The sequence below is a fragment of the Sinohyriopsis cumingii genome, chromosome 8 (assembly GCF_028554795.1).
Source record: "Sinohyriopsis cumingii isolate HCF-2022 chromosome 8, ASM2855479v2, whole genome shotgun sequence".
NCBI lineage: Eukaryota > Metazoa > Mollusca > Bivalvia > Unionida > Unionidae > Sinohyriopsis > Sinohyriopsis cumingii.
Genome location: NC_142968.1, coordinates 85,714,451 through 85,739,499, shown reverse-complemented (window position 1 = coordinate 85,739,499; position 25,049 = coordinate 85,714,451). Strand labels below are relative to the sequence as shown.

At 38.7% G+C, this 25,049-nt stretch overlaps 1 protein-coding gene across 1 annotated transcript in view; it reads left to right on the top strand.

The window, feature by feature from the left end:
• Positions 1–23,570, top strand: part of LOC149794055 (uncharacterized) — a 29,270-nt gene extending 5,700 nt beyond the window's left edge. Inside the window, exons 2-4 of the mRNA XM_089969084.1 lie at positions 17,390–18,348; positions 18,430–18,541; positions 18,744–23,570. Coding sequence (XP_089825210.1) covers positions 17,999–18,348; positions 18,430–18,541; positions 18,744–19,244 — 963 coding nt within the window. The 5' untranslated portion in view covers positions 17,390–17,998 and the 3' untranslated portion in view covers positions 19,245–23,570. The remainder of the gene's footprint in view (positions 1–17,389; positions 18,349–18,429; positions 18,542–18,743) is intronic.
• Positions 23,571–25,049: the final 1,479 nt, after the last annotated feature.

Sequence of the window (25,049 nt, the reverse complement as noted above, 5' to 3'; positions counted from 1 at the left end):
TGCCATTAATATTAATGATAATTAAGCATAAAAAGAAACCTAAGATGTAACTAGAAGTCAATGAACCACAGCAGGGGGGGGGGCGAATCGGACATTTTGTCCAATCGTTATTTTGCTTAATTATTACTTTCTGCACTCAACGATCTAGTGTCGTCAGCGCCTGGTAAAAAAAAAACGACGTCGGTCCATCTTACACGATGGTGACGTCATTTGGTTTAATTAACACCTTCTGCGCGCCGATCCCCAGCGTCGTCAGCGTCCGGTAAGCACATCGACGACCGCGTCGATGTCATCGTCCCCCCTGCTGCTATGATCTTACAAACAGAGTGATCACTAACTCCTCCTCTTGTAGATCAATTAGGTTATTTGACTGATCGGTAATTCTAAAATTAATTCTCGTTAAAAACCGATCATGGCATCGCATATAGACCGGATTAATCGGACTCTCAACGATTAAAAATCCCGGAGGGGCTGTTGGTGAAAACGAATAAAGGATATATCCCTGTTGAGCCTGATTTGATTGCTTGGTATCCACCTGGTAACTCCCTTCGATAACATCACACACTAGATTAATCGCTATCACCGATGCAATATTTACGTTGTATGGAGCAATATGCCTACCACCATCTCCGTTATCGTGTCTGAGGATAGTTGATGGGGGGGTGTCCGCGGGTGGATTCTCAGGCCATCCTAGTATGGTTCTTATTGAACTGTTATAAATATCAACCATATACCCCGGTGTGCTTATTTCAATCGTCGACGATAACGTCGGTTCATGAACCGTAATAGCGATTTTTGATTCCTTTCCTGTGATCGATTTTATTCTGCGTTGAAATTCTTTATTGATTTGCTCTATTTGGTATGACCCAGTTGGTATTGTAACCTCCTCCCAGTCTGGGGTCCCATCGGGTTTATTTTTCCGTGCAAAAACCAGCGAGTTATTAGGTTGTTGTCCGTTAAATGCGTCCGCTCGAATATTAGGCCAACTGTGATATACTCGCAATTTTGCCAGCGCTATTTCCTTCACTGGAACCGGCGACGGGAAGTTCACACTGAATTCGGGTTTCGTTGACGTTATTGATATCATATTTGTTTGTACCGGAGTGGTGTTCTCCGCGATCCGCTGAAGTAATTGAAACCCTTCGGGGTTCAGCGACATTATTATTATTCGTTGTCTTTAGTGTCTAATTTCAGCAACCAGGTGGTTCCGGCTTCCAGTTGAAAATCCTCGATTTTTGACATCGCGGAGCTATACAACTGGACCATTGTGGAGAATTCAACATCGGATACGAACAAATTATCAATTGACAACGAGATCAACCCGGATAATTTCGAGTACGCGTCGGATACTATTTGATGTTTTACTGTATACTCGTTGAGTTTTTTTTGAAAACACGATGATATCTTCTTAGTGATTGCGTTGGCAACTCCAGCAACTGTTGTCATCGCGGAGACAGCGATTGGAACAGCGATCGGGGCTATCGTGGTCATCGTGGTCGCCGTGGATAAAATAACACCGGCGCCAGCTACTATACCCGATACCGAGTACACGACCGCGTCGATGGCGGTTATTTTTCTGCGGTATTTTTTTATTTTTATACGGTATTGTTCGGAAAGCGTTTTCAAATTCGCGGATAATTCTTTTGCGGTATCGAATCGATATTGATGTGACGTCGGTGATACCTCTGATTCAATTTCCTTGGTGGTCATTTTTATTTTAAAAGAACTAGTGTTTTTAATTACTTAGATTCGCTACAAATTCCACATACCATGTAATGTTTGCCCCGGCTAGATTTCTATCAACGGCATAAATTGTAAACTTTTCAGTTGCGTTCTTGTCTATAATTGTTGATATTGTATTGTTAAACCCGGATGAACTCGACGATAATATATTAAACTGCATCATTGAAATCAGTGTCAATCGATAAATGCCCTTAACAGTTGCGGTGATATTTACTGTATTCTGTGTAGGAGTCCAATCGAATGATCCATGCCGAATTGTGTATACTGTGTTGATGATGTTCTCATGAGGGATTTTTATTTTTTCAAATTGCTCTGCTACTCTCGGTAGCCCGTCTTTAATCGCTTCAACATCAGTTCTGATTATTCCTACTTCCTGCCAATGCGCGTCTATATTATTCTTGTTCGCTGCAACATTAGTTTTGATTGTTTCTATTTCCCGTGTATTCTCGGTCATACTTTTTTTGTTCGCTGCAACATCAAGTTTGATTGTTCCTATTTCATATGTATGCACGTCTATACCTTTTTTGTTCGCTGCAACATCGGTTTTGATTAATCCTATTCCCCGCCAATACGCGTCTACATTTTTTTTGTTCGCTTCAACATCAGTTTTGATTGTTCCTATTTCCTGTGTATGCGCGTCCACACTCTTTTTGTTCGCTTCAATATCAGTTTTGATTATTCCTATTTCCTGTGTATGCGCGTCTATATTATTTATGATCGTTGTAACATCAGTTTTGATTGTTTCTATTTTCCGTCCATGCGAGTCTACATTATTTATGATCGTTGCAACATTAGCGCCGATTATTTCTATTTCCCGTTCATGCACGTCTACACTCTTTTTGTTCGTTGCAACATCAGTTTTGATTGTTTTTATTTCCTGTCCATACGCAGTGATATCATTTATAGTTATTGTGATTTCATCCGGCTTGGTATTTTTTTTACCAAGGAATTTATCAAAGTTGTCATCGATCCTGTTAACATTTTTTCGTAACGTGTAAAATTGGCCCGACATTATCATAAGATCCGAAATATCCTTTATTATTGCTGCAAGATCTGGTTCGTCTTCCACCCCCTGAAAAAATCTATAGACAATGTCTCGCATTTCGCCGACGTGCGTTATCATCGACCTGAACTGTTCTCCATGCAAGTTAAATTCACCACGTAAACCATTTAACGAATTTGACATGGTTATATAATTGTCGCCAAGTGTACTTATTTTTCCATTTATCGTCAAGATGGATTCACCCGGTTTGAGTCGTCCGTCATCGGTATACAACGCGATAGTGTCTTCGGCGGCATCACGCTGTCGTAATAAAACGTCATTCAGTGACACATTACCGGATTTCAATTTACCCTGGCGGTCTTGAAATACAACTATTTCGCCCGGGTCAACACTGGTTAAATTCAACGTATCAGCGATTTCATCCTCAATTAGTTTTTTTATGTCGGCGGCGGCCGTTTCCGTGGATTCTTTCAGCGCCGAAACCGGTCGTCCCCAAATATCAATCATCGTTATTGTAAAAAAAACCAGCGTTTCTAATTAACCCGCCGAGCCTCTACGACCCCACTAGTATATTCGTTTACAACCATATGAGGTGGTTTTCGCGATGATGAAATCGCCGCGAGTACGTTCAATACCTCACGGCCACATATCGGCGGGTCACTCAATTGCTGTGTTGGCAGCGTGGAATAAAAAACCCGGGCTGAACACGCCCGGGATGAACACGCCCGGATATACCGCATGAACTCTTTCGGCGGGGCTAACCCGTATGAATCAAAATAGACGATTGCACGCGGATCAATCGCGTATGCAACCCAATGAGTTCCCGCTCCGGAGGATCCATCGAGGTTAATTATGCCGGTTTCAATATTCCTTGGTGCCGCCGGTAATTGATCCCTCATAAAAACACCTCTGAAGTTTTTTATCGCTAGCGCGTTTGCGGCGTCTATTAAATCAAAATTAGACATTGGAGTCATTGACTCAGGAGTCATTGACTCTTGAGTTAATAAACGGTTCCCGGTAGTCTTAGACCCTTTCCCGAATACCATGAATACGGGGTTCCCGGTAGTCTTAGACCCTTTCCGGCCACGGGTCGTTTTTTTTTGTAGCCTTTCCCGGTTGCCTTCTTTAATGCCATTCCCGCCGCGGTACCAACGGCTCCTAACGCCGCCGCCTTAGCCACTGCTGGTGCGGCCGCGGCAATCAACGCTGGAATCGCAGCTAACAGCGGAAATATCCCACCGGTCTTTTCCATGTTTTTAATTGCTGCGGCTGAAAAATCTATTTGAACACCCTTTTTATTCTTCATCGCATTATTGAAATGTTTTATTTGACGCGCCGTCAACGATATCTTATGATTACCACCTGCCATCTGTGACGGCTTCAGCGTTATTGTGGTTCCACATTGTTTAGCCGACTTTGATCGTAATTTCTTAACTTGACCATCAGTCAACTCTACACTGACGACACTATACGACATTTATTGTAAACGCGTTTTGTGCTTTCAATTACATGTTTTCCACTGGCGCATCAACGATTCTCATTCGTCCACCAACACCTTCTAGCAGCATTGATTTATCGCTGAGAATGACAGCAACCGCTCTGTAATTAACACCACCCGGGGGGGCTATACGAGCTCGGAAGTGTATATCAACGACGGATTGTCTCGTTAAATCAAGATGTTCCAACGAAAAATAATAAATCGGATACAGCTTTTTAAAATCAAGTTGTGATATTTGCAAACCAGTGTCGACGTTTTGATCACGACCCATATACGACAGCAATCGATGATACACACGTGCGATATGGTTGTCGCCGTAATTAAGCTGTATATCCTCGGATGGTTCCTGTTGTCCGTTTATTCTCAGCGAAACATCCTTGACTCCTAATTGATCAAATATCATATGGCTGTGTTCTTGACTACCCAATCGTTCCCTATTCTGTAACGCTATGAATATATGACGCGGGGCTGAAACACCCTGTTTTGATGCTAGGTGCCATGTAAACGTATCGGCGACGTTATCCTCTTTAGCATCAGTTGTTACCGCTAGCCAACTCAACAGCGATTTCCCTCCCTGTTCCATAAATGCTAACAATCGTGCTTCCGTGGTAACTGATGGAGTCAGCACCGGCATCCACAATGCCATTTTAGTTAAAACGACTTTACCGGCAGCGACGCCAGCAGCACGCCATATTGCATTGTTATCATCGCCCCTTCGCGTCAGCGCGATTGTATGCTTAGCCCCATAGATAACCTTCCTGACATTTCTGCAGAATCCAAATATGTGATGGAGTGGAATCGCGCATGAAAACTTTCGGCGTGGTCTTTGCAACATTCCTACTCGTGTTGCAAATCCTAGATTAAAATTATCGTTAGTACTTTTTATGATATTGAACTCAGCGCCCGGTCTTACCCTGCGGTCTGGATTGGCTGCTTCAGCTTGTGGGTCAACTGCGGTATCTCTTTCCACTAGCACGTTGATGTACTGAAGATGGTCAGCGTTATCGGTGGAGTCCTTTGCGAACATTATAGATGGGCCCGCCGATCTTGTATAATCATCTGAATACCTCGCTAACCCAATTATCGTCGTTGCAACATCAACCTCGCGTTCTATTGATTCAATTTCTCGCCCGTCAATAAGATATCTGGCGCTCTCAAATAACGCCATGATACCGTTGTTGACGAAACCAACTCGAACACGAGGGTCATCTGCGTATGGTGCATTATCGGCAGCATTTGTCACGAGTTCTCCCTCGATTTCGATAAACGCTTCACACGGCAAAAAATATTTACTGGTATCTTGGACTTGAAGTTCAATTCGCGATCGTAGGTCGGGTTGCGCTGCATAATAAGAATAATATTGATAATCACGGACAGAATCATCCCTGCGCACTGGGGCATCCATATCAAACGCGGGATCAGCGGTACGCGCAAACATTCTATTATTTATCATGTTGATGTTTTCAATTGCGATTTTTTCGTCGTAAATTCTTTGAATTTAAACCACTCCCCGCTATCGCGTTCATGAGCGCGTTGGTTGCCGCATCGGCGGATGGCGAAGTCGCCAACGACGGAGTCGTCGCCAACGACTGAGTCGTCGCCAATGACTCTAATTTTTCTTCCACGGCGTTATTTATTACTTTACTGACATTTGCAGGCATCACTGTCGTTGATGGCATTACCGGTGGTTTCTGTTTTCTTTTTGAGAATCTCTTAGATTTCACCAATGACATTAGTTTGTCCCGCGCGGCTGAAAGCGCCTTTCCGGCAACATCTCCAATGGCACTAATACCCTTATCACGAATAACATCAATAGCCTTCATTCCTAATTGTTTGGCTAACGGCGCTACTTTTGGAGCCATTCTTGTAAATAACCCCGCAATGGTGCTACCGAGACCATCTCCATAGTACGCGCGGTAAACAGGCAATCGCGAGTTTACCACGTAGACGAGTACTGGTTTATCATGGTTGTAGTGTATGATCATCCTTATTAAAAACACCAGTTTTCCAATTAATCATCCACGAGCTCGTCTATGAGCGTTCGATATGCATTAATGTCCATAATACCGCCTTCAAATAACCGCTTGCAAATATCAGCGGCCTCATTGATTATTTCCGGAGAGTTATTTCCGGCTCGTTTTCCTCCAATTAGTACCTCTAGCCGTGATATATCACTGAGAACACTATTAGGGCAGGTAACGCCGTAGGATTCTTTACCAACAGGGTATCCTTTTCCTTTTTTTGGTGTTATACTCTTAACTTCCTTGTGGAATGCGTCGTAATCGGATTTACTACGATGTGGTAATGCATCTTTATGTTTACTTGCTAAATACACTATTCTTGCCCAGTCCTTTAACGACTTTATATTTTTCTCGTAACCGCTATTGATATGCTTCTTATCTCGTATGCTCTTAGCAAAATTGTTGGCAGTAAAATTAATTAATTCTTCCCTGTTGCTGAAGCCTCTAATTTGATCTATTGTGCTCTTCTTGAGTACAATACGGGGTATATTCCCCTCTTTTTCTTCCGGTATTTCTTCTTCTGGTATTTCTTCTTCCGGTATTTCTTCTTCTGGTTCTCTTGCGGTGGCGCCTAGTTCTTCTTCATCGGCCATTGTAACATAGGGTTCTTGTGGTTCGGTTATAGCGAGTGGTGGTGGCCTCCGTGTTGTAGCAGCCGCTATTTTTGCAGGGAGTGTTTCTAAAGACCTTTTTGTTTGTTTTGTCTCTGCCGCTATCTTTTCAAGCGCACCAAGAACGGGTACAGTTGCCGCCGTAACATCCTTAGTCGCTTTAGTTACCGGGGCAAATAACTGTTCACTTCCAACAGCAAAATCAGTTTGCATTTGTTGTCGCGTTTGAAGTTTCTCTCTCACTCTATCTCGTAACGGTATAAACTTTTTAAGCGCCGCTAGCCGCTCTCTGGCTAGCCGAGTAGTAAGTGATTCGCCTACCATTATTGTAAATTGATCCGCAATTTTCTAATTTTCCGCCGAGTGTACCATCGGGGGTTCCACGGAGTTTTCGTCTATAATCCTTCTAATGTTTTTGATCTTGCTAGAAATCTCCCGGCGTCGTTCATAAACACGTCCGAGTTTTTTTCGTATTATTTCAACGGCAGTAAATAGTCCAATGAATGCATTTGCGTCATTGTGGTACAAGTTTTCATTGATCGTATGTTGTAATCGTTTTATAAAAAAGTACTCGCGGGCCAGGGTAAAACGCCCCCGTTTCGACTGTTCGTTAATAATCTCATAATCGGATAATATTTTTTCACTGTCAAAACCATCAGATAATTCTATTCCTTGATTTTTTAATTTTGAAATCTCGGCTAATATATTATTGATGTCTTCGATATTCATTATTCTTATAAAACATCTTATTTCTAATATCAAAAATTTTAATAAAATTTAAGTTAAAATTTAATAAAATTATTGGGGTCATTTTTGACCCCGTTTTTTGTATGGACAGTACAATGCCGTAAATCTCCACTCGAGTGTTGTGGCAGATTACAGGCATACATGGACAGTACAATGCCGTAAATCTCCACTCGAGTGTTGTGGCATATTACAGGCATACATGGACAGTACAATGCCGTAAATCTCCACTCGAGTGTTGTGGCAGATTACAGGCATACACATATACTTAATTAAGGACATTCACATCTTGGAACCCTTAATTAAGGATGAATATATTTACAATGAAATGATTGATGGATGATGGGACGGCACAAGACAGCACAAACATAAAACGGCGGGGCGGAACTCTACGGCCAATTCAACCAATCAAAAGCAACCCAATTAAATTAACCCGGTTGCATGATTGTGAACAAAAGACAACCACACGCCCGGGTCAAGAGCGTGGGTTAGTTTTGATTAGTTGAATTGGCTTTCGAAAGCCCCAGGCTTATAACGAGTCATCTTGTATATAAAGTGACTAATACAGCGGCGTCAGTCACAAGGTGTGTGTTAATTTGAATTCCCTTGAATCGTTAAACCCTTAAATACTTATTAATGGTGTTTCACGGCATTTAAATGAAACCAAATACTCAAATAAAACATTAAAAAAAAGAATACAGCTGTTAGATAACAGTGTGTATTTCATTAGTTTTCATCGTAAAATGATTAATTAATCGCAACATTAATTGGACTTCAAGGGACATAACTCTTGTCATGCGACGCTATCACAAAACGAGTTATCTCCCTTTGATGTTATATATGAAAATCGAATTCTGTGACCCGTCTTTTTTGAGATCGCTGTTTGATATACTCGTTCTGCAACAAATTGTATTGAAGCTCTACAAATATCGAAATATTTTCCTGCCTCATTCATCGACTGAAATATTTTTTCCTCGTGAGTTGTTGTATCAAATGATTTTACGCTTTTTGCTTTTTTTGAGCATTTACCAGTTTGGCCTTTTTTACTATTTTCACTCTGAGAGATGGCTTGCAGATTACACAGTCTGTTATTTTGAGGACATCCATCAATATGATCAATAACGAGACCGTCCTCGATTAATCCGTTGAATGCTTCAAATACCACCTATGAACATAATACTTCTTCTTTCCGGCACCAAACATCAAATATCCGTGATTATTTTTCCATCCAACCGGCTTCTTCAGTCTACAATTTCTAACAATACCGTCGCGAGATGCCTCGTAATTAACGAGCACGGGATGCGGCTGAAATTTTTGGTCCATTTGTATAATAATACTACTTGTCTAATTCATTATTTGGTTTAATTATAAACCTTTCAATGTAGTCTTGGGGGGTTTTGATGACGAAGTCGGCGGTGGGGTCAATGACGGCGTTTTTTATTCGTTTATCGTAATAGCGTTTTAGTTCCCTGTATCGCTTTCCGCCACAATTGATACACAACTGCGATTTTCCTCTTACACCAACGTGGCAAACCAAGCACGGGAGGGGGCCAAGAGAACCATTACGAACGCTTTGTAAATGATACCCGCAGAATTCACCTCTACATGATTTATTGCACGGGGTTGTCGACCCAATCATCAACCATTTGCATTTATTCATTATACTATATTCTTTTATTTAAATACTTGTTTTAATTATATGGATGAGTTTGAGAGATTAGCAGTAATTAAGCCCTGGAAAAATATTAAGTTCAATCTCGATAGAGTCCTCAAGGACACACCAAAAGCGTTAATAAACGATAAAACCCTGTTGAATAAAATACGCGATTGTATCAATGAATTCAAACGTGATGGTGCATCTCATAGTTGGTCAACATTTCGAATTGATGGTGTTGTTGATGCTACCATGAACGACAACCGCGCAGCAATGATAATATCACAACTTGACGGTAAAAGGTATTTCTTCAGAGTAAAATTCATTGTCCGGGTGGAATCAGGCGATTGGATCATACGTGATAAATTTGAACCAGTTTTCAGCGACAAGAAAACAGTCACTGTCAGCCGCGACTCCAAGCCGGGGTTGTTAACCGGAATTGACAGACCATACTATGAACGAGCGTATCCTGAAACAGCAGTTGTTTATGGAATATACCCGTTAAATAAGAAACCTGATATCGGAAAACTGAAACCGATGAAACAGTCAACGGGGATAAATTGTGTAGCAGAACGAATAATAGAGCATTTTACAAATGCATGTCGAGGAAACAAATTGACTGATTTACGACGTAGCAAAATCAACCAGTGGGAACTAACCGTAAAAGAGCGTGGAGCAACCATCAGCGACATAGCGAGATTAGAAACGTCGTTGAGATTTCCAATAACCGTTATAACGATAACCGGTGAAGTATTATACGAATCGAAGTATAAATCGAAGGGAACCCCAATCAAAATTATTGATCATAACGAACACGCATGGACGCCCGCGATCACAATATTTCCACGGGATAGAACAGTAAAGTATATACCCGAAGAATTCCTGGGAGAACAATTCTCCAGGGATGGTTTTCTCGCGGAGAGGAAACTATTTGATGCTATTGCCTACTTGTGTAAAAACGACCCTGTATCAGTGTGGTTACTTCGCAGCGCTGAAAACGATGCGGATACCTTTGATCAGTTTGTAAGACCAAACGGTGAATTATATCGCACTGAAGCGTTTCACAACAGGATGAAAAAAACCGCCATGGAATTTGAAGAGCATGATGAACAACTGCTAACAAATTGTTTTACGATTCCATCGGTTGTAGCTCATGTTGCAGCAAGGAAAAATGCGTGGAGACCAACGCGCAAGGAATTTCTACCGGATGTACAATCCAGTTGTTTGGAATACTATCACGGTGGACTATGGAACACTGAATACAACCGCGACGCTATGATCTCGGTTGATATGGTTGCCTGTTATCCAGCGAGTTTTCTCGGGTATGGATCCGCCGCTAAGTACTTTAGACGATTTGGACACCCCAGTCATGAAATGACTCGTGTTGCTATTAATGGACCACTGCCTGATTTTGATTTAACGGGATTCGCTCGCATAGTATCATTTGAATTCGCGGCAGGACTCCATCGCTGTTGCTATATTTGGATCGGTAGACACATGGCTGAAAAGAAGTGGTTGCCAATAGCGCTGCTACGGTATATGATTGATTGTAGCATGCTAGTTTCGTTGATTGTCAGTGACGCGATTATATCATACCGGGCGCAGACTGAAGTCTGGTTACCAGAACCGGAGCGTCTAGATAGCATAATTGACGAGTCCAGAAAAAACATTGATGCCGACGAGGAATATATCATCGAATGGTCCAGGAGGATATTTAACCAACGAAACAGAGAGGCAAAAGATCTCGGTAGAAGAATAATTGGTAAGTTCACACAAGGTGGAAAAAACCACGACTACAAACGATATTGCTCACGGCTGATTATAGATGACGCAGAATATGATTTCGTAATCAAGGACGCAGTGGCAAAAAATAGATACGTGAACTGCAAAACAGCTTTCTTGTCCAATGGAACAAGGTTGGGTACAGTTGTTACCTACAGCGATGGAGACAGCCCGGCGTATCCACATTTGAGGGCGTCTATGCTGGGTTATGCCGCTATCAATTTATTCTCGATGATAAATAGATTCCCCGATACCGCGGTTAGAGTAGCCGTTGATTCGTTTTATATAGACGTAAAGTATAAGGGAAACATAGCCGAGTTTACTAGTCCGGACGAGAGTTGGGGTACATGGAGAATTAAAAATGAAATACGACGCGATTATTCCCCGTCAGCAGATGTCACCGTTGAGAACAACTACTTACGCGGTGATAAATTGTCAGAATGGTCTAATGCACCATCGTGTTCTGATCCAATTTGTAGACACAAGACGGTTTATTTAAGCGGCTGTGGCGGGTCAGGAAAGACGACTCGGGCAATTGAATTATTTCGAACGCGGGCAAGTATAATCGTGCTTACACCGACCCATAGACTAGCGCGAGAGATAAAACAAAGAAATGTTGACGCCGTTACTTATCACAGCTTTTTTCGATACAGCGGCGGTGAGTGGACTCCTGATCGAATGGGTGAAAAATTTATTCCCGACATTATCATCTGGGACGAAATATGTACTGTTTCGTTAGATACTTTACAAATGTTTCTTGATTGGTTGCTGCGCGCGAATACAGCGGTGATCATGTGTGGCGACCATGGCCAACCACCACCATTTGTCGGCGAGGGTCCACATGATTGGTTAAGGGGTTTTGTGGACTATTATGAAGAAACCGATACTGATTACCGAGCACTTGATGAACAACTGCGCGAGGTTAAAAAATTAATCAGATTACAGCCGGATAGAATTCAGTGTGAAATAATCCGCGAGGTGATTCCGGAAACGCCGTTAAATGAATTCTGGGAAACATGGAAACCAAACGATTTGATTGTAGCGAGTAGAAAGATAGTCAGAGACACACTTCAGCGGAGGTTGTTTACGTTGCATAAGGAAAAGTTTCCAACGCGCCCAGTGCCGTTATGTTATAGACCCGCGGACACACGGCGGCAAAACATTGAAGTTGAAATCCCGGCCCCGACAGCGTCAGGGACAAAAAAACAAATTCTCGTGCTGAATGATATCGTGCTCGTTGATATCAGCGTCGTCGAGGACGCGCTACGTGCTGATAAATCCCCGTGGACGTTAGGATACGCAACAACAATACATTCCTCGCAGGGACTAACCATCACGGACACCATTGTTTGGATGGTTGATAATCGCATCGAATGGTCAAATCTAGTCTATCTTGCAGTATCCCGAGTACGGAGAATAAATCAGCTTCGAAGAATTGTTATTGACGAAGCCAGTGACGAAGCCGGCGACAAAGTCACCATCGATGCAAACGTCATTGATAGAAAACTCTCGGGTTACCGCCAACAGGATAAAAAAAAACAGCGGCGTTTTGATATTGATGTCGAATTAATAATTGCGTTACGACAACAACAGAATAATCACTGCGCGAGTTGTAATTGTGTAATGCGCTGGCGTTATTCGGATAAAGACACTCGCCAATTTACCGTGGACAGGATCGATAACAGTCTCGGTCATGTCAAAAACAATGTGAGGTTGACCTGTCTTGAGTGCAATAGATGCAACGGCGCTAGTTAAGACCACGCGGGGGTAATTGAGTATCGTCAGGTATCACTTGTAGTTGCTCGCGTGTAAATCCGCGCTGAGGAGCAGTTGAATCCAGTCTATAGATCGGTGGTCTACCAGTTGATCGTGTTATCGTTGATATGTTATGCGTGGTAACACTCCAAATAGGATCAGTAGCTCTTTTTTTACCGCCTTCAAGCTCTCCTGGTTCATATAGATATCTAACAGTGACATCGCCAAGAATCGGCTTGGAAACGCTATTTATTTTTGATTTTCCGGGTATATACTCGTATTTAATCGCGTCGCTGGGCTTCATGTTGATTGCTCGGGTAATCTCGTTATTTAACGCTGCAATTACACCTGGCAACCTTTTAACCCATTCACGAGATCGTTTTTCTTGGATGAATTCCTTCGCGTATTGATATCCAAATAACCGTTCAGCGAGAGTCCGATTGAATCGTTCAACAATTGCCTGATCACGATGTAGCGCAGTATGACCTCGTCGTATCGCGACGCTATGATGTTTCAGCGTTGATAAAACAGCGCCGCGAAATTCACTACCGGGATCAACTTGTAATAGATTTGGCCAGCGCAGAGGGCCTCTTTGATAAATTCTTTCAAACGCAGCGGCTAATTCAGTTGCCGACTTTGTTTTTAACGGCTCCGCTTGTTTGTATCGACTCGCAACATCAACTACGGTTAGCGCGTATTTGTAACCGTTGTCATGCGGCAAAAATAGTATATCAGCCTGATGAACTTCATTAGGTACGCTGACATCAAAGCGCGAGAAGTTGATTTGTTTAGGCGGTGGTAGATAGATTTGCCATATAGCCTGTTTGGATAACCAATTAGCCGCAGTGGTCTTTGTTACCTTTGCAGCGCTTGCAAGCTTACCAATTGCGGCCTTCCCCTTCCAGTATCCTCTCGGAGAATAATAGATGGATTCCATGTTGTTATTAATTACCAGCGCCCATCATTAATTTACCTTTCATAGCCGATTTTACCAACCATGAGGCCAATTTTTCTTTGACGGATTTATCAGGAATAGCATTTAATGCGTGAATTAATTTTACATCCGCGATATGACGCTGTTGCAGATAGCTACTTTTGTAAGCAACATCATGAGCATGACACGCCTTATCGATAGCGTTTATTGGATACTCACCGGGTTTGGGCTGATTTTGATCATCGAGTCTGATATCTAATCGTGTTCCAGGGCCACAGTAGTTATATCCTGGGAGGTGCTTTTCTCCTGGATACTTTGCCCACGGTGTTCCGGGGAGTTTTGCCAATTTGGCTGCGATGTCACCTCCTCGCTTTTTTTTAAAACATCTCCGGGTCTAATAGAAATAAATCTAAATTTCTTTGTACCGCATTGTGCACACTTACCAGTAAGGGCCGATCTGTTATTTCTTGTTGTAGCGGTTGTCATATCATTTGTGCCAGTACGTACTCTACACTTCACACAATATAGATCCATAATTTATGTATAGAGATATGAATATAATTGATTTTTCGGCGACTAAAACAAGAGAACCAGTTAAGCATGTTGCAGCGTTACCAAACTCGATCCGGATGATTATCATCGGACCATCTGGATCCGGCAAGACGCAATTGTTACTCAATTTAATAATGAGATGGATGAAGTGGGATAAGTTGTATTTGGTTGCTCCTAGCGTAGATGATCAACGATGCTACGAGGTGTTAAAAGATTTCAACGAGAATGCATCAGCGATCGCTAAAAAAAATGTTATTGAGTTTATTACAGATATCAATGATGCACCAGGTATCGATGATATTGATGGCGACGTTAACAATCTAGTCGTGTACGATGATGTTATGTTAGACAATCAAAAAAACCCAGCTAGGATATTTTCCAGAGGCAGGCATAAAAACACCGACGTGATATATGTCACTCAACGATACACTCAGATTCCAAAAGTAATCAGAGACAACTGTAATATTCTTGCTGTATTCAACGGCGTTGATACACACACGCTACGAAATATTTGGCAGACATGGTGCGGCGGTGACATGGACTTTAATGGTTTTCGAAACTTTTTTAGTCATGCTCAGTCGACCCCACATGGATTCGTAACGATAAATTTACATGATCCTCGGACACGATATCGTATCGGACTTGACCAAATATTCGGTTAGTTGTAAATAATTTTCATTGTAAATAGCCACTTAGCAGCAGGGGGGGCGATGACATCGACGCGGTCGTCGATGTGCTTACCGGACGCTGACGACGCTGGGGATCGGCGCGCAGAAGGTGTTAATTAAACCAAATGACGTCACCATCGTGTAAGATGGACCGACGTCGTTTTTTTTTTACCAGGCGCTGACGACACTAGATCGTTGAGTGCAGAAAGTAATAATTAAGCAAAATAACGATTGGACAAAATGTCCGATTCGCCCCCCCTGCTGCTACCACTGAATAGTTTGATTACATGCAAAGTTTACATAGGTTTTTACTTACTACCTATTTTTACTATAACTCCACTGAAGAACTTGCAACTCCAGTTTATCTCCACTTCTCCTTTTATAGTAAAATCAGTCTTCATTTTCAGAGAAGGATTGCTTTTTGATATAACAATAAATGTTTTATCTTCATGAAAGTAAATACAAGCAAACATTGCGTATATTTGGAAAATGCTAGTCTTAGACTGCCAGAGTTAAAATTACAGTGATGATTTCAAATTTTCAACTACTGATGCATTATGGCAGTACGTGCTGTCCAACCTTTTTGACACCATGGGCCACTGAAAAATGTTTTTCTTGAAGCTGAGGGCCGCAGCAGAAAACTGAAAAGCAACGACTAAAATAACTGCTCGAGTTCTGGCGGGGCATTTAAAATCAGCCCGCAGGCTGTGGGTTGGACAGCACTGAATTATGGGATTCATAGGGTCCTCCTCAGGGGTCTTGAGTATTTGTTAACAAACTTTCATTGTAGAATGGGTTCAGTGCTAGTCAACGTTTTACTCAATCTGTGAAATGTATTCAATGTAAAACTCAATCTTTGAGGTAATAATAGAGTACTTTCTATATCTTTATAAATATAATGATTGTTTCAAGAATTAATGTACCTCCTTAAAGTGGCCTCACAATCTGACCTCAGTCTGGGGGGGGGGGGGAACAAACTGCTGTGCCTTCATCCCATATCAAGTTACTGCAGTTTGGTATAGTTTAGTATGGACGTGATTTTTGGTAATTACTGGCCAGTAGAACAGAATAGCTAGCTTGTGTGTAATTGGACAAAACATGGCTACCCTAAGTTTCAAAAGAGCAAGGAGGGGACATTAAGGAAAGAACAGAAAAGAAAAAGTAGAAGAAGATACTGGAAACTCAACACTGGAACCTAATGAAATGGATCAAATGATGTTGGCACTGGATTATGCCAGATGAATACCTCAGCCTTATCCACACCTCCGTCACCAAGCTGAACCTCAGAGTATAAGTACTGTTGAAACCATGTAACTCAAAAAGAACATTTGGAACAGATTGTGACTTTCATGCAAAAACTTTGTATGGTTAAGATTACAATACAAGTAAAAGAAAAAGTCAGATATTTTTATTACTTCATCCACTGTACGAATATTAATTTGGCAAAAGATTTTGCTTGTGAAATATTTCACTGAATGAAAATTCAATCCTTTCAAGAACATTGACATTACTGTATGGTTTTCATTCATGTTCTGTTATTGTAAGAAGGTGCCATTATTATTATGTCTACTGTATTTTTTAAATAGTGGTTTTATTGTTAGCAAATTACTTGTGGTGCATGTTTGGTGAGACTTTGAGACAATATTGTTTTAAATCAGTTTAGCAATAATAGTCTGTCAATATCAGCAAATAAATCAGAGCAAACATTTCTTGTTAGTTGAGACCAAGCCATTACATATCATTTTTCTCTTCTCAATATTTATGAAATTAATTTTATATCTTTCTTTCAGTTGAGCCATTTAATTGCTTCAGAATGTTTTGAAACTGAAAATAAGTCTCCTGATTTGAACATCTTCACCATGTAATGACCATTCCAAGTCTACAGTAAATCTTTTGTGTAAACCAAACATGATATATTGCTCTCTATAAATTTGGAAACACTTTTAATAATAATAATAATAATAATAATAATGAGGACTTTGTGTAGCGCCTAATCTTTAGAAGCTCTAAGCTCTTTACAACATTAAACAATACCTATAAGATAAAAAACATCTATAATGATATGATTACAAACATAAACACCATGACATATATTTTGTCCTTTTGATGCTATATCTATTTACAACAAACACTTCATTAACAAAGTAGGAACAAATAGGGAATCTGACAAAATGGTAGGAAAAAAGAAGGGGAAAATAGGGTTGCTGGAAAGACAGTCTTGTAAATGTACCTTTTCATGGGTGTTTGTATTTTTTGGACATGCCTGATTTCAATCATGACAAAAACTTTCAATTGGTTTTTAAATTAATTAATATGAAGCAATATAGACTATTTCAAACTGGGTATACCACTAATTAAAACAATTTTGCAGTAATTAAATTATTTGCCAGCTTCAAATAAAATATTTTTAAAAACTTATTTCAGATGCCAAATGATTCAAGCTGATGTGAGTCAGTACAAAGTATGTGTGCTGAAGATGAAATTCATGAGAAATGGGAAGTTTTTAATTATGAGAATGCTTGCCGACAGGAATTCAAGCAACAGTGTGGACAGACAGACCAAGAGACTGACAAGAAAAAGACTGATTCCACATTAAACCCAGATGATGGAATTTATCGTTTTGAAGATTTGTTTACTGAGGATATAGACAGTACTAAAGACGAAAACCTGTGTTTCACAGATGCCATTCCTGAAGAATCAATAAATAATAAAATACCACTTTATGAAGGTGCTGGCATTACAGTTGGTGCAGCCATGTTGCCTTTAGCAATTTTTGCAGCATAGCATGACCTTGTTGGTGATAGTATGCAATAGTTACTGCAAATATTTGCATTTCTTCTACCAAATGGATACAGATTATGCACAAGTTTACACAGTGTTAAAATCTTCTTCAGAAATTTGAAAAACCCAACGAAATATCACTATTACTTCCCATTTTGCCTTGGGAGTCTCAATGATAATACAAAACTCCAATGTACTAATGATTTCTGTTCTTAAAGCTTTGAGAAAATTAAAATTCCATACTTTTTAGAAATGTCAGTGGTTGATCAGCTAAAGAGTGTTTTTTCACAAGAAGGCTTTTTTGAATCTCTTAAACCTAGGTTTGAAAGACATTCTGTGAGTGGTAAAATTAGAGATATCTATGATGGAAATTTGTGCAAAAAATATGTTGAAAATTCTGGACCTTTAAGTAAAAAAGAAGATGTATCCTTCACACTCAACACTGATGGTGCACCTGTGTTCCAAAGTAGTAAGATGTCAATCTGGCCAATACTCCTTGTCATAAATGAACTACCATTTAACATTAGGGTGAAAAAAGAAAACATGATCTTAGGAGGCGTGTGGGTTGGTTCACAGAAACCAGCTATGGGTACATTTTGGAAGCCTCTATAGAAAAAAATGGCAATACTTCAAAATGGAATTGAATTGCCGTTTCCCGAACAAAGAGGTAATTTTATTTGCAGAGCTTTTCTGCTATGTGCAACAGCTGATCTTCATGCTAGATCCCTTTTGTGTAACAGTATACAATATAATGGAGCTTATGGATGCTGGAAATGTTTTGAAACAGGGAAAACTGCAAAAATTGGCAAAGGTCACACGCATATTTTTCCATTTAATGAAATTTCACCCAAAGGACATGACGGAATTTCAGATTTGGCCCTGAATGATGCAAAAGAGTTTATTTATAATCAGAGTATTCGGTCCACAAATATCATTATTAATGGTGTGAACGGTCCAACATGGCTTAGCTTTTTTCCTATGTTTAATATTGTGAAAGGAATCGCTATTGATTACATTATTATTTTCAGGTAAGAAGTTTAACTTCCATATCAAAGTAAGTGAGGTTGATAAGAGATTACTGAGTATTTTGCCAACTCTAGAAATCTCAAGATTATCGAGATCTATTTGCGCAGACTGGAAATCTGCAGAATATAGGTCTTTTTTACTTAATTATGGAGCTCCCATGTTGAGTGGCATATTAGATGATGCAATCTTTAATCACTATATGTTGTTAGTAAACGCACTTCATATACTGCTTTCAAATGGCTGTTTATTGCAAGATATACAAGAAGCAGAGATTATGTTGCTTCAGTTTTGTAAACATTTTGCAAATCTGTATGATAAATGGTATATGACTCTTAATATTCATCAACTGTTTCATTTAGCAGACAGTGTCATGGAATTTGGACCTTTATACACACACAGTTGTTTTCACTTTGAAGACAAGATTGGATTTCATTTGAAAATGATTAGAGGAACTCATACCATAGATAATTAGATCGTAACAGGGGTTTCTTTTGTTCAAAAGCTTCCTGAATTAAAACAAGAGTGTATTATTAAAGGGTCAGAAGCTGAGAGGTTATACAATTTCATTGAATTCCCTTCCAATTTAAAAAGATGTGAACAGCCAGAGGAAGGTGTGTATGTTCTTGGAAGTTTTCACTCAAATTTTGAAGGAAGATGAATTCAGTTCCCCTACGATATTTTTAGGTTCATGCCCACAGAGTAATGAAGTTGATGCATTTAATCAACTGCAGTTGAGAGATTGTTTAGTGTATGGAAATAATTATAAACGAATGACAAAACGCAGTAACTCTACTATTAAGTATACAGTGAACAGAACTATTTGTTTTGGACATGTTAGTTTTTCTTCTTACATGCACTTGAACAGATGTTGAGAACCAGAAGGGAGTATTTGTCTTTGTTGAGATTTTACAGTGTCCAAATTACAATGAGAAACTAAATATTATTGCTGTGGAAAAGACAATTGATGTTGAAGTAGTTCCAGCAAGATGTATGTTGACAGGTTGAATGCTTGTAGAATTCCCTGCTGCTAAATATGCTTATATCCGTCTATATCTGAACAGTCAGATTAAGTTACATGGTTTTCTGTTCCTGACACATAAACTGAGACTTATCGTCTCATCTGCAAAAGCATGGTGAAATATCACTCTCATTTTGTTCAGCAGAGATAACAACAATGGTGGCAGTTTTGAGACAAAGGTTCACTTTAGTGTCTTTTAAAAACAAAATTATGTGGGAGAATTGCATTTTTGTCTTTAGTTGCCCAGGAGTTTGGTAAGACATTCAGTGTTCACATGTTCTCATGCTCTTAAAGGTTTATGTGACTTGCTTGACCACTATGGTATGTATAGGCAGTTATATAATATATGTTTTGTTGACTTAATTATACCAATTCTGTCCCAATTCCAAGCATGCATAACCTACACTCACGCTCAACCAGAAAGACTAAGTTATATCTCCAGTTAAATTTTAAAGTATTTGAAATAAAAATATGTACAATTTATATAATAACTTTTGTACTATATTTGCCCATGCATTTCTCTTCATGTTTGAAGAGTAAATTAAAGTTGCATATTTATATATAAGGATCTGTTACTGACTTTTACGTTTATGTATATTTTTCTCCCTCTATTTTTACTAATTATCATTCATATGTGCAACATTTATTTTTTAGTATTTGTTGTTGATGATAATTTATCTCTTCATATATTAAGGTTAATGTGTATCAAATCCGAACTTTGAATACTTACCAATTATACTTAGATTTTTGGCAAGCCTATAGATTTGGTTGTTGGGATGGTGGAACAAAAACGGATTTGGATACTCAAACATTTAATAGTTTCAGTTCATTTCAGCATTCAGCTGTCTTTGTATGTCATTATTAAACAGATTCATGCAAAAACAAAACGATTTAGCTGTGTCATTTATTTGAGACTTCTTAGTAGACTGAAATAAAACAAAGTGCTGAAATATGCATGATGTTTTTTTTTTTTGTCAAAGTCCTATTTACACTTTATCTACATCATGCAGATTTTCAAAGTTCAAAATTCCATCTCATCTACCATGATGCAGTTTTCTAAGTTCCAAACTACACCTAGTGAATTGCAGTTTGCTAAGTTTCAAAATGCACCTTTTCTTGCCAGTATGCCATCATTGTTTTTGGAATACGCCTGTAATTTTCACAACTCTTAGACAAAGGACGCCTTTATTTCATACTAGTATTACGCTTCTGGGTCTTGTACGCCTGCAAAAGTTGCTTTACGCCTTTAAATTGAGTGTGTTATGCCTCTTGTACTGCTCCTGAATTGGCGCAATATGCCCAGACGTTTCGTACGGGTATTTGCAATAACAATAATAATAATAATAATAATAACAATAATGTTATCATTGCTACTTAAAGGCACTGGAACAACAACAATAGGAATAATAACTTGTATTTTGTGTACATTTCAATATCAACGTGATAGTATGAGTTTATGCAGTGCTTTATTTTTTTAAACAGTAGAAAACAATACAAAAATGCAATTACAAATCACCCATGTCAGTCTCCATAACCTTTCGACATGACTGTTTCATACTTGTCCATAATCAAATCAGAAGAGGGTTTATTTGACCTCACAAATATGTTGTTTCCAACACATCACTTTGACCTATGAAAAACGAGCATTTGGAACTGCCGTGTCTTTATTATGTCAGTTTTTAAAAACTTAAAGCAATCAGAAATAATGTGCCGTATTTTCTTTCAATAAGTGCACATAGAAAGAGATAAGGATTTCTGACCAGTCTTATCAGACATTTTATTCTTATTAGTTGTGCCAGATTAAAAATTGTAAGTACTTGCTTGAGACTGAGGTGGTGTCTTACTAACCATCTTCTGAGAGGAAAACTTTTTGACAAATGAAATTTGTGACCCAAGGAATATGTGTGAGCTGTACGAGCAACATTTTCTAAAGTATCTATTTTGTGTTCATTAATACGAGTTGTCTTTATCAACCTTCTTAGTTGCATACTAACTGTCCAACAGTTGTACTTTTCCCCTAGCAAATTCAACATGGGGTTGTCTGTTTTCTTTTTTGCAATTCCAAAATCTCTGTCAATATGCCTCGGGTACAAACTCGTAACCCTTCAAGAGACATTTCCTTGAGGAAACCATGATTGGCACTTGCCTCTACTGACAGTGAAATGTCAGCTTCACGAGCTTTTCCAATAAGTATACTTATACATGTATACACACTGTAATAACAAGTCCAGTGCTCTCTTGACCATGCTAAATTCTCAGTTTTTTTTTTAAATGGGAAAAATGTTGATTTAAACCCTTTTCTTTAAAAAGGGGTACTTATCTAACATTTTCGGTAACATCAAAAAGTGATCCTTTTTGTATTTGCAATTTTATTTGCATCTCACGCTGATTTTTGAATTTAGACAAATCACGTAATCTGCCCTTCTGGTCATGTGGATTTGTTTGTGAATATTATAAGGCGCGTGAAACAGGCACCTGTAATTGCAGAAAAAAACCTAAATGCCCAATCAGACTCTACTGCCTATGACTGCGCAAACAGATGAAAACTAAATGGCATACTAGCTAGGATCAAAGCAACTGTAGTGTCTGACTCCGTTAGATCACAAATATTAAAACAATATATTGACGAATTTCTCAGTTAGAGAAAGCTTTTCCCATATAAAAACATGCTGATCGGACTTCCGCTAAAGATAAACAAATAACACATGGAAAACGAATACCAAATTGTATTTGAAAAACCAATATACTTGAATTATTGAGCCCAATACTTGCACTAAATCAACTTGCTCAACCACTGTTCACTAATCAAATTGTTAATACAAAAGCAACGGTACAGCAACTCAAACAATTTGCACGTTAGTTTAATATAGAAATACCAAGGGGTGCAAGAAATACTGACATACTTGAGATAGTAGAAGCGTTTTAGCAAAAATCATCGGCTTATTGAGGATGAAACACAACGCCATCGTACTGAGGATGTGTTATGTATATTTGATTTAATTTAATTGTTTGTTTGTTAGTTTTAATTTTTTATTTCATTATATGCTATTGTAGTGTAACTTTATTTACTGGATTTAACATTGTCCAGAAATTTAGTTTAGTTCTGTTTGACCTGAGCTGACTGTGTTTTTTATATAAAGAACTAAAAATAGAAACACTGTATCTACTTTCTGATCTTGATTCAGAGCCAGAGATAGTTTTAGTAAACAACTTTTAAATATATTTTATATATTCTTTCACAGAGTAAGAATATTATGTTATGTCAAGGCCATACCTGGACGACGTGATATTTATCATGAAACAAATTTCCATTTCTAGAAGGTTGACCCTCATCAGTGAATCTGTTTTGCGTCTTAGTTAGACTTATTACTGATGTATTGAGAAAGAATTATCAGTCTTGCCTTAACACTTGAGACGTCCAGGTGTTTTATGTTGTGTCCAGTTTGGGCAATTTGTTTTTATTTTCTTCAAATTATATTGAATTCAAGTGATTATTTTCCATGGAAATGCTAGTATTCTAAATTAATTCTTGGACAAGACCTTTTATCGAAATTTATACAGAATTCAAAAACTGGAATAATATTTTCTGTGATTCAACAAAAGATTGTTGATACTGCAGCACTTCGCAGGTTATAACATACGTCATCGTCTTCCATTTGGGATTTCATCGGGATTAGAACTCAGTTTCATTCAGGACTTTTTATTACTAGGACTTCTAATTTTGAATTCGTGGATTATTTTTGGAATTTATTCGTAAAACCGTAAGTTCTTATTTTCTAATTTTTCATTTGATATTCTAGGGAAATAAATTATTTGTTACATTTTACAAAGCTTGTTGTCTTCACTTTTTTCCTGTTACTTTTTGTAAGAGCATAGGCTCATAACAGGTGGAAAAAAAAGAAAAGAACACAACCACCCCTTAAAAAAAATCCAAAACCCCATCGTATTAAGGATGAAGCACTGCCGGCTATCTAGTAGTCGAATACAGTATGAAGAATGTGCATACGTCTTGAATACTTTCGTGGATTAATCATCCACGTGTTATGGATTTATGTTTCGCTTGTTTGTCAAGTCATGGAGGATAGAGGCTACGGATATGGTTCGGAACTAATGGGGGGTGGGGGGAGGCAAAATGCTCAATCTGATAGTACTCTGAAAAAGTACATTATATGTACAAAATTCTTCATGTAACACTATTTTGATAACTATTGTTAAAGTCATACAGATCATCAATGCACATTTATTCATGTTATATATATATATATATATATATATATATATATATATATATATATATATATATATATATATATATATATATATATATATATTAAATATAAATTGCCGTTTAAATATAATACCGTATTTTAATCAAAGTCCATCCAGTCCTAATTATTGAATCATGTGCGCCTTAACTGTCATCAAGAAACTACCAGACGAAAATAATCAGTCGCTATGGACTTTTACAGTAGTGGCCAGGTACTAAACTGGGTCCAGAAAAGAGCATGTTGAGTCGAATCATCACAGTATAGGAAGTACAAATTTGTTTATGCACATGCATAGTTTTCATTGTGACATCACAGCGTGCGACATTCAAGCCGGGTTGCACTGGATCACACCTTTAGGTTGATTTCGTCCAAAATTATCGGCTCACTTTTACATTTAGTTAGCAGAATATACTTGTTGTGGTGTGTAACTAATGATCTATGTCTGAGGATCCAAATGAAGTGACTAATTGCCGTTGACATTGTATGTAAAATCAAATCCTGAAAAATGACATCCATTACTTTAATGATCTGCATGCTTTTTATTTTAGTATGCAAACACACATACATTGCTCCCTTTTCTATTATCTGTAGATGCTTCCTGATAAGGTAACTAATTAACAATCTTCTACTCATTCTACATAGATGATGGGCAACCTGTTAGTTTCTCCTAAATGCTACCACCAAATCGGCCAATTTAAACAAGGCACACAGAGGATATATCAACTTATAAATTACAAATATAGATATAAATTCCCTTTAGTTTGGTGTATGATTAATGGGCGTAATATGGGTTATAGAGTATACAGCTTGGCCTTACTCCAGATGTGTATCTTTCAAAATGTGCTAGCTCTACTTGGTCATTTTCACGTCCTGAACTTAAGAGGTCAATTGTATTTTTAAAAAAGAGCAGATAACCATTTTTATATTTTATATATTTGGTAATTCATTCATTGCACTCTCAGAAGCTGGCATTGTCAGTCTGGCAAAATTC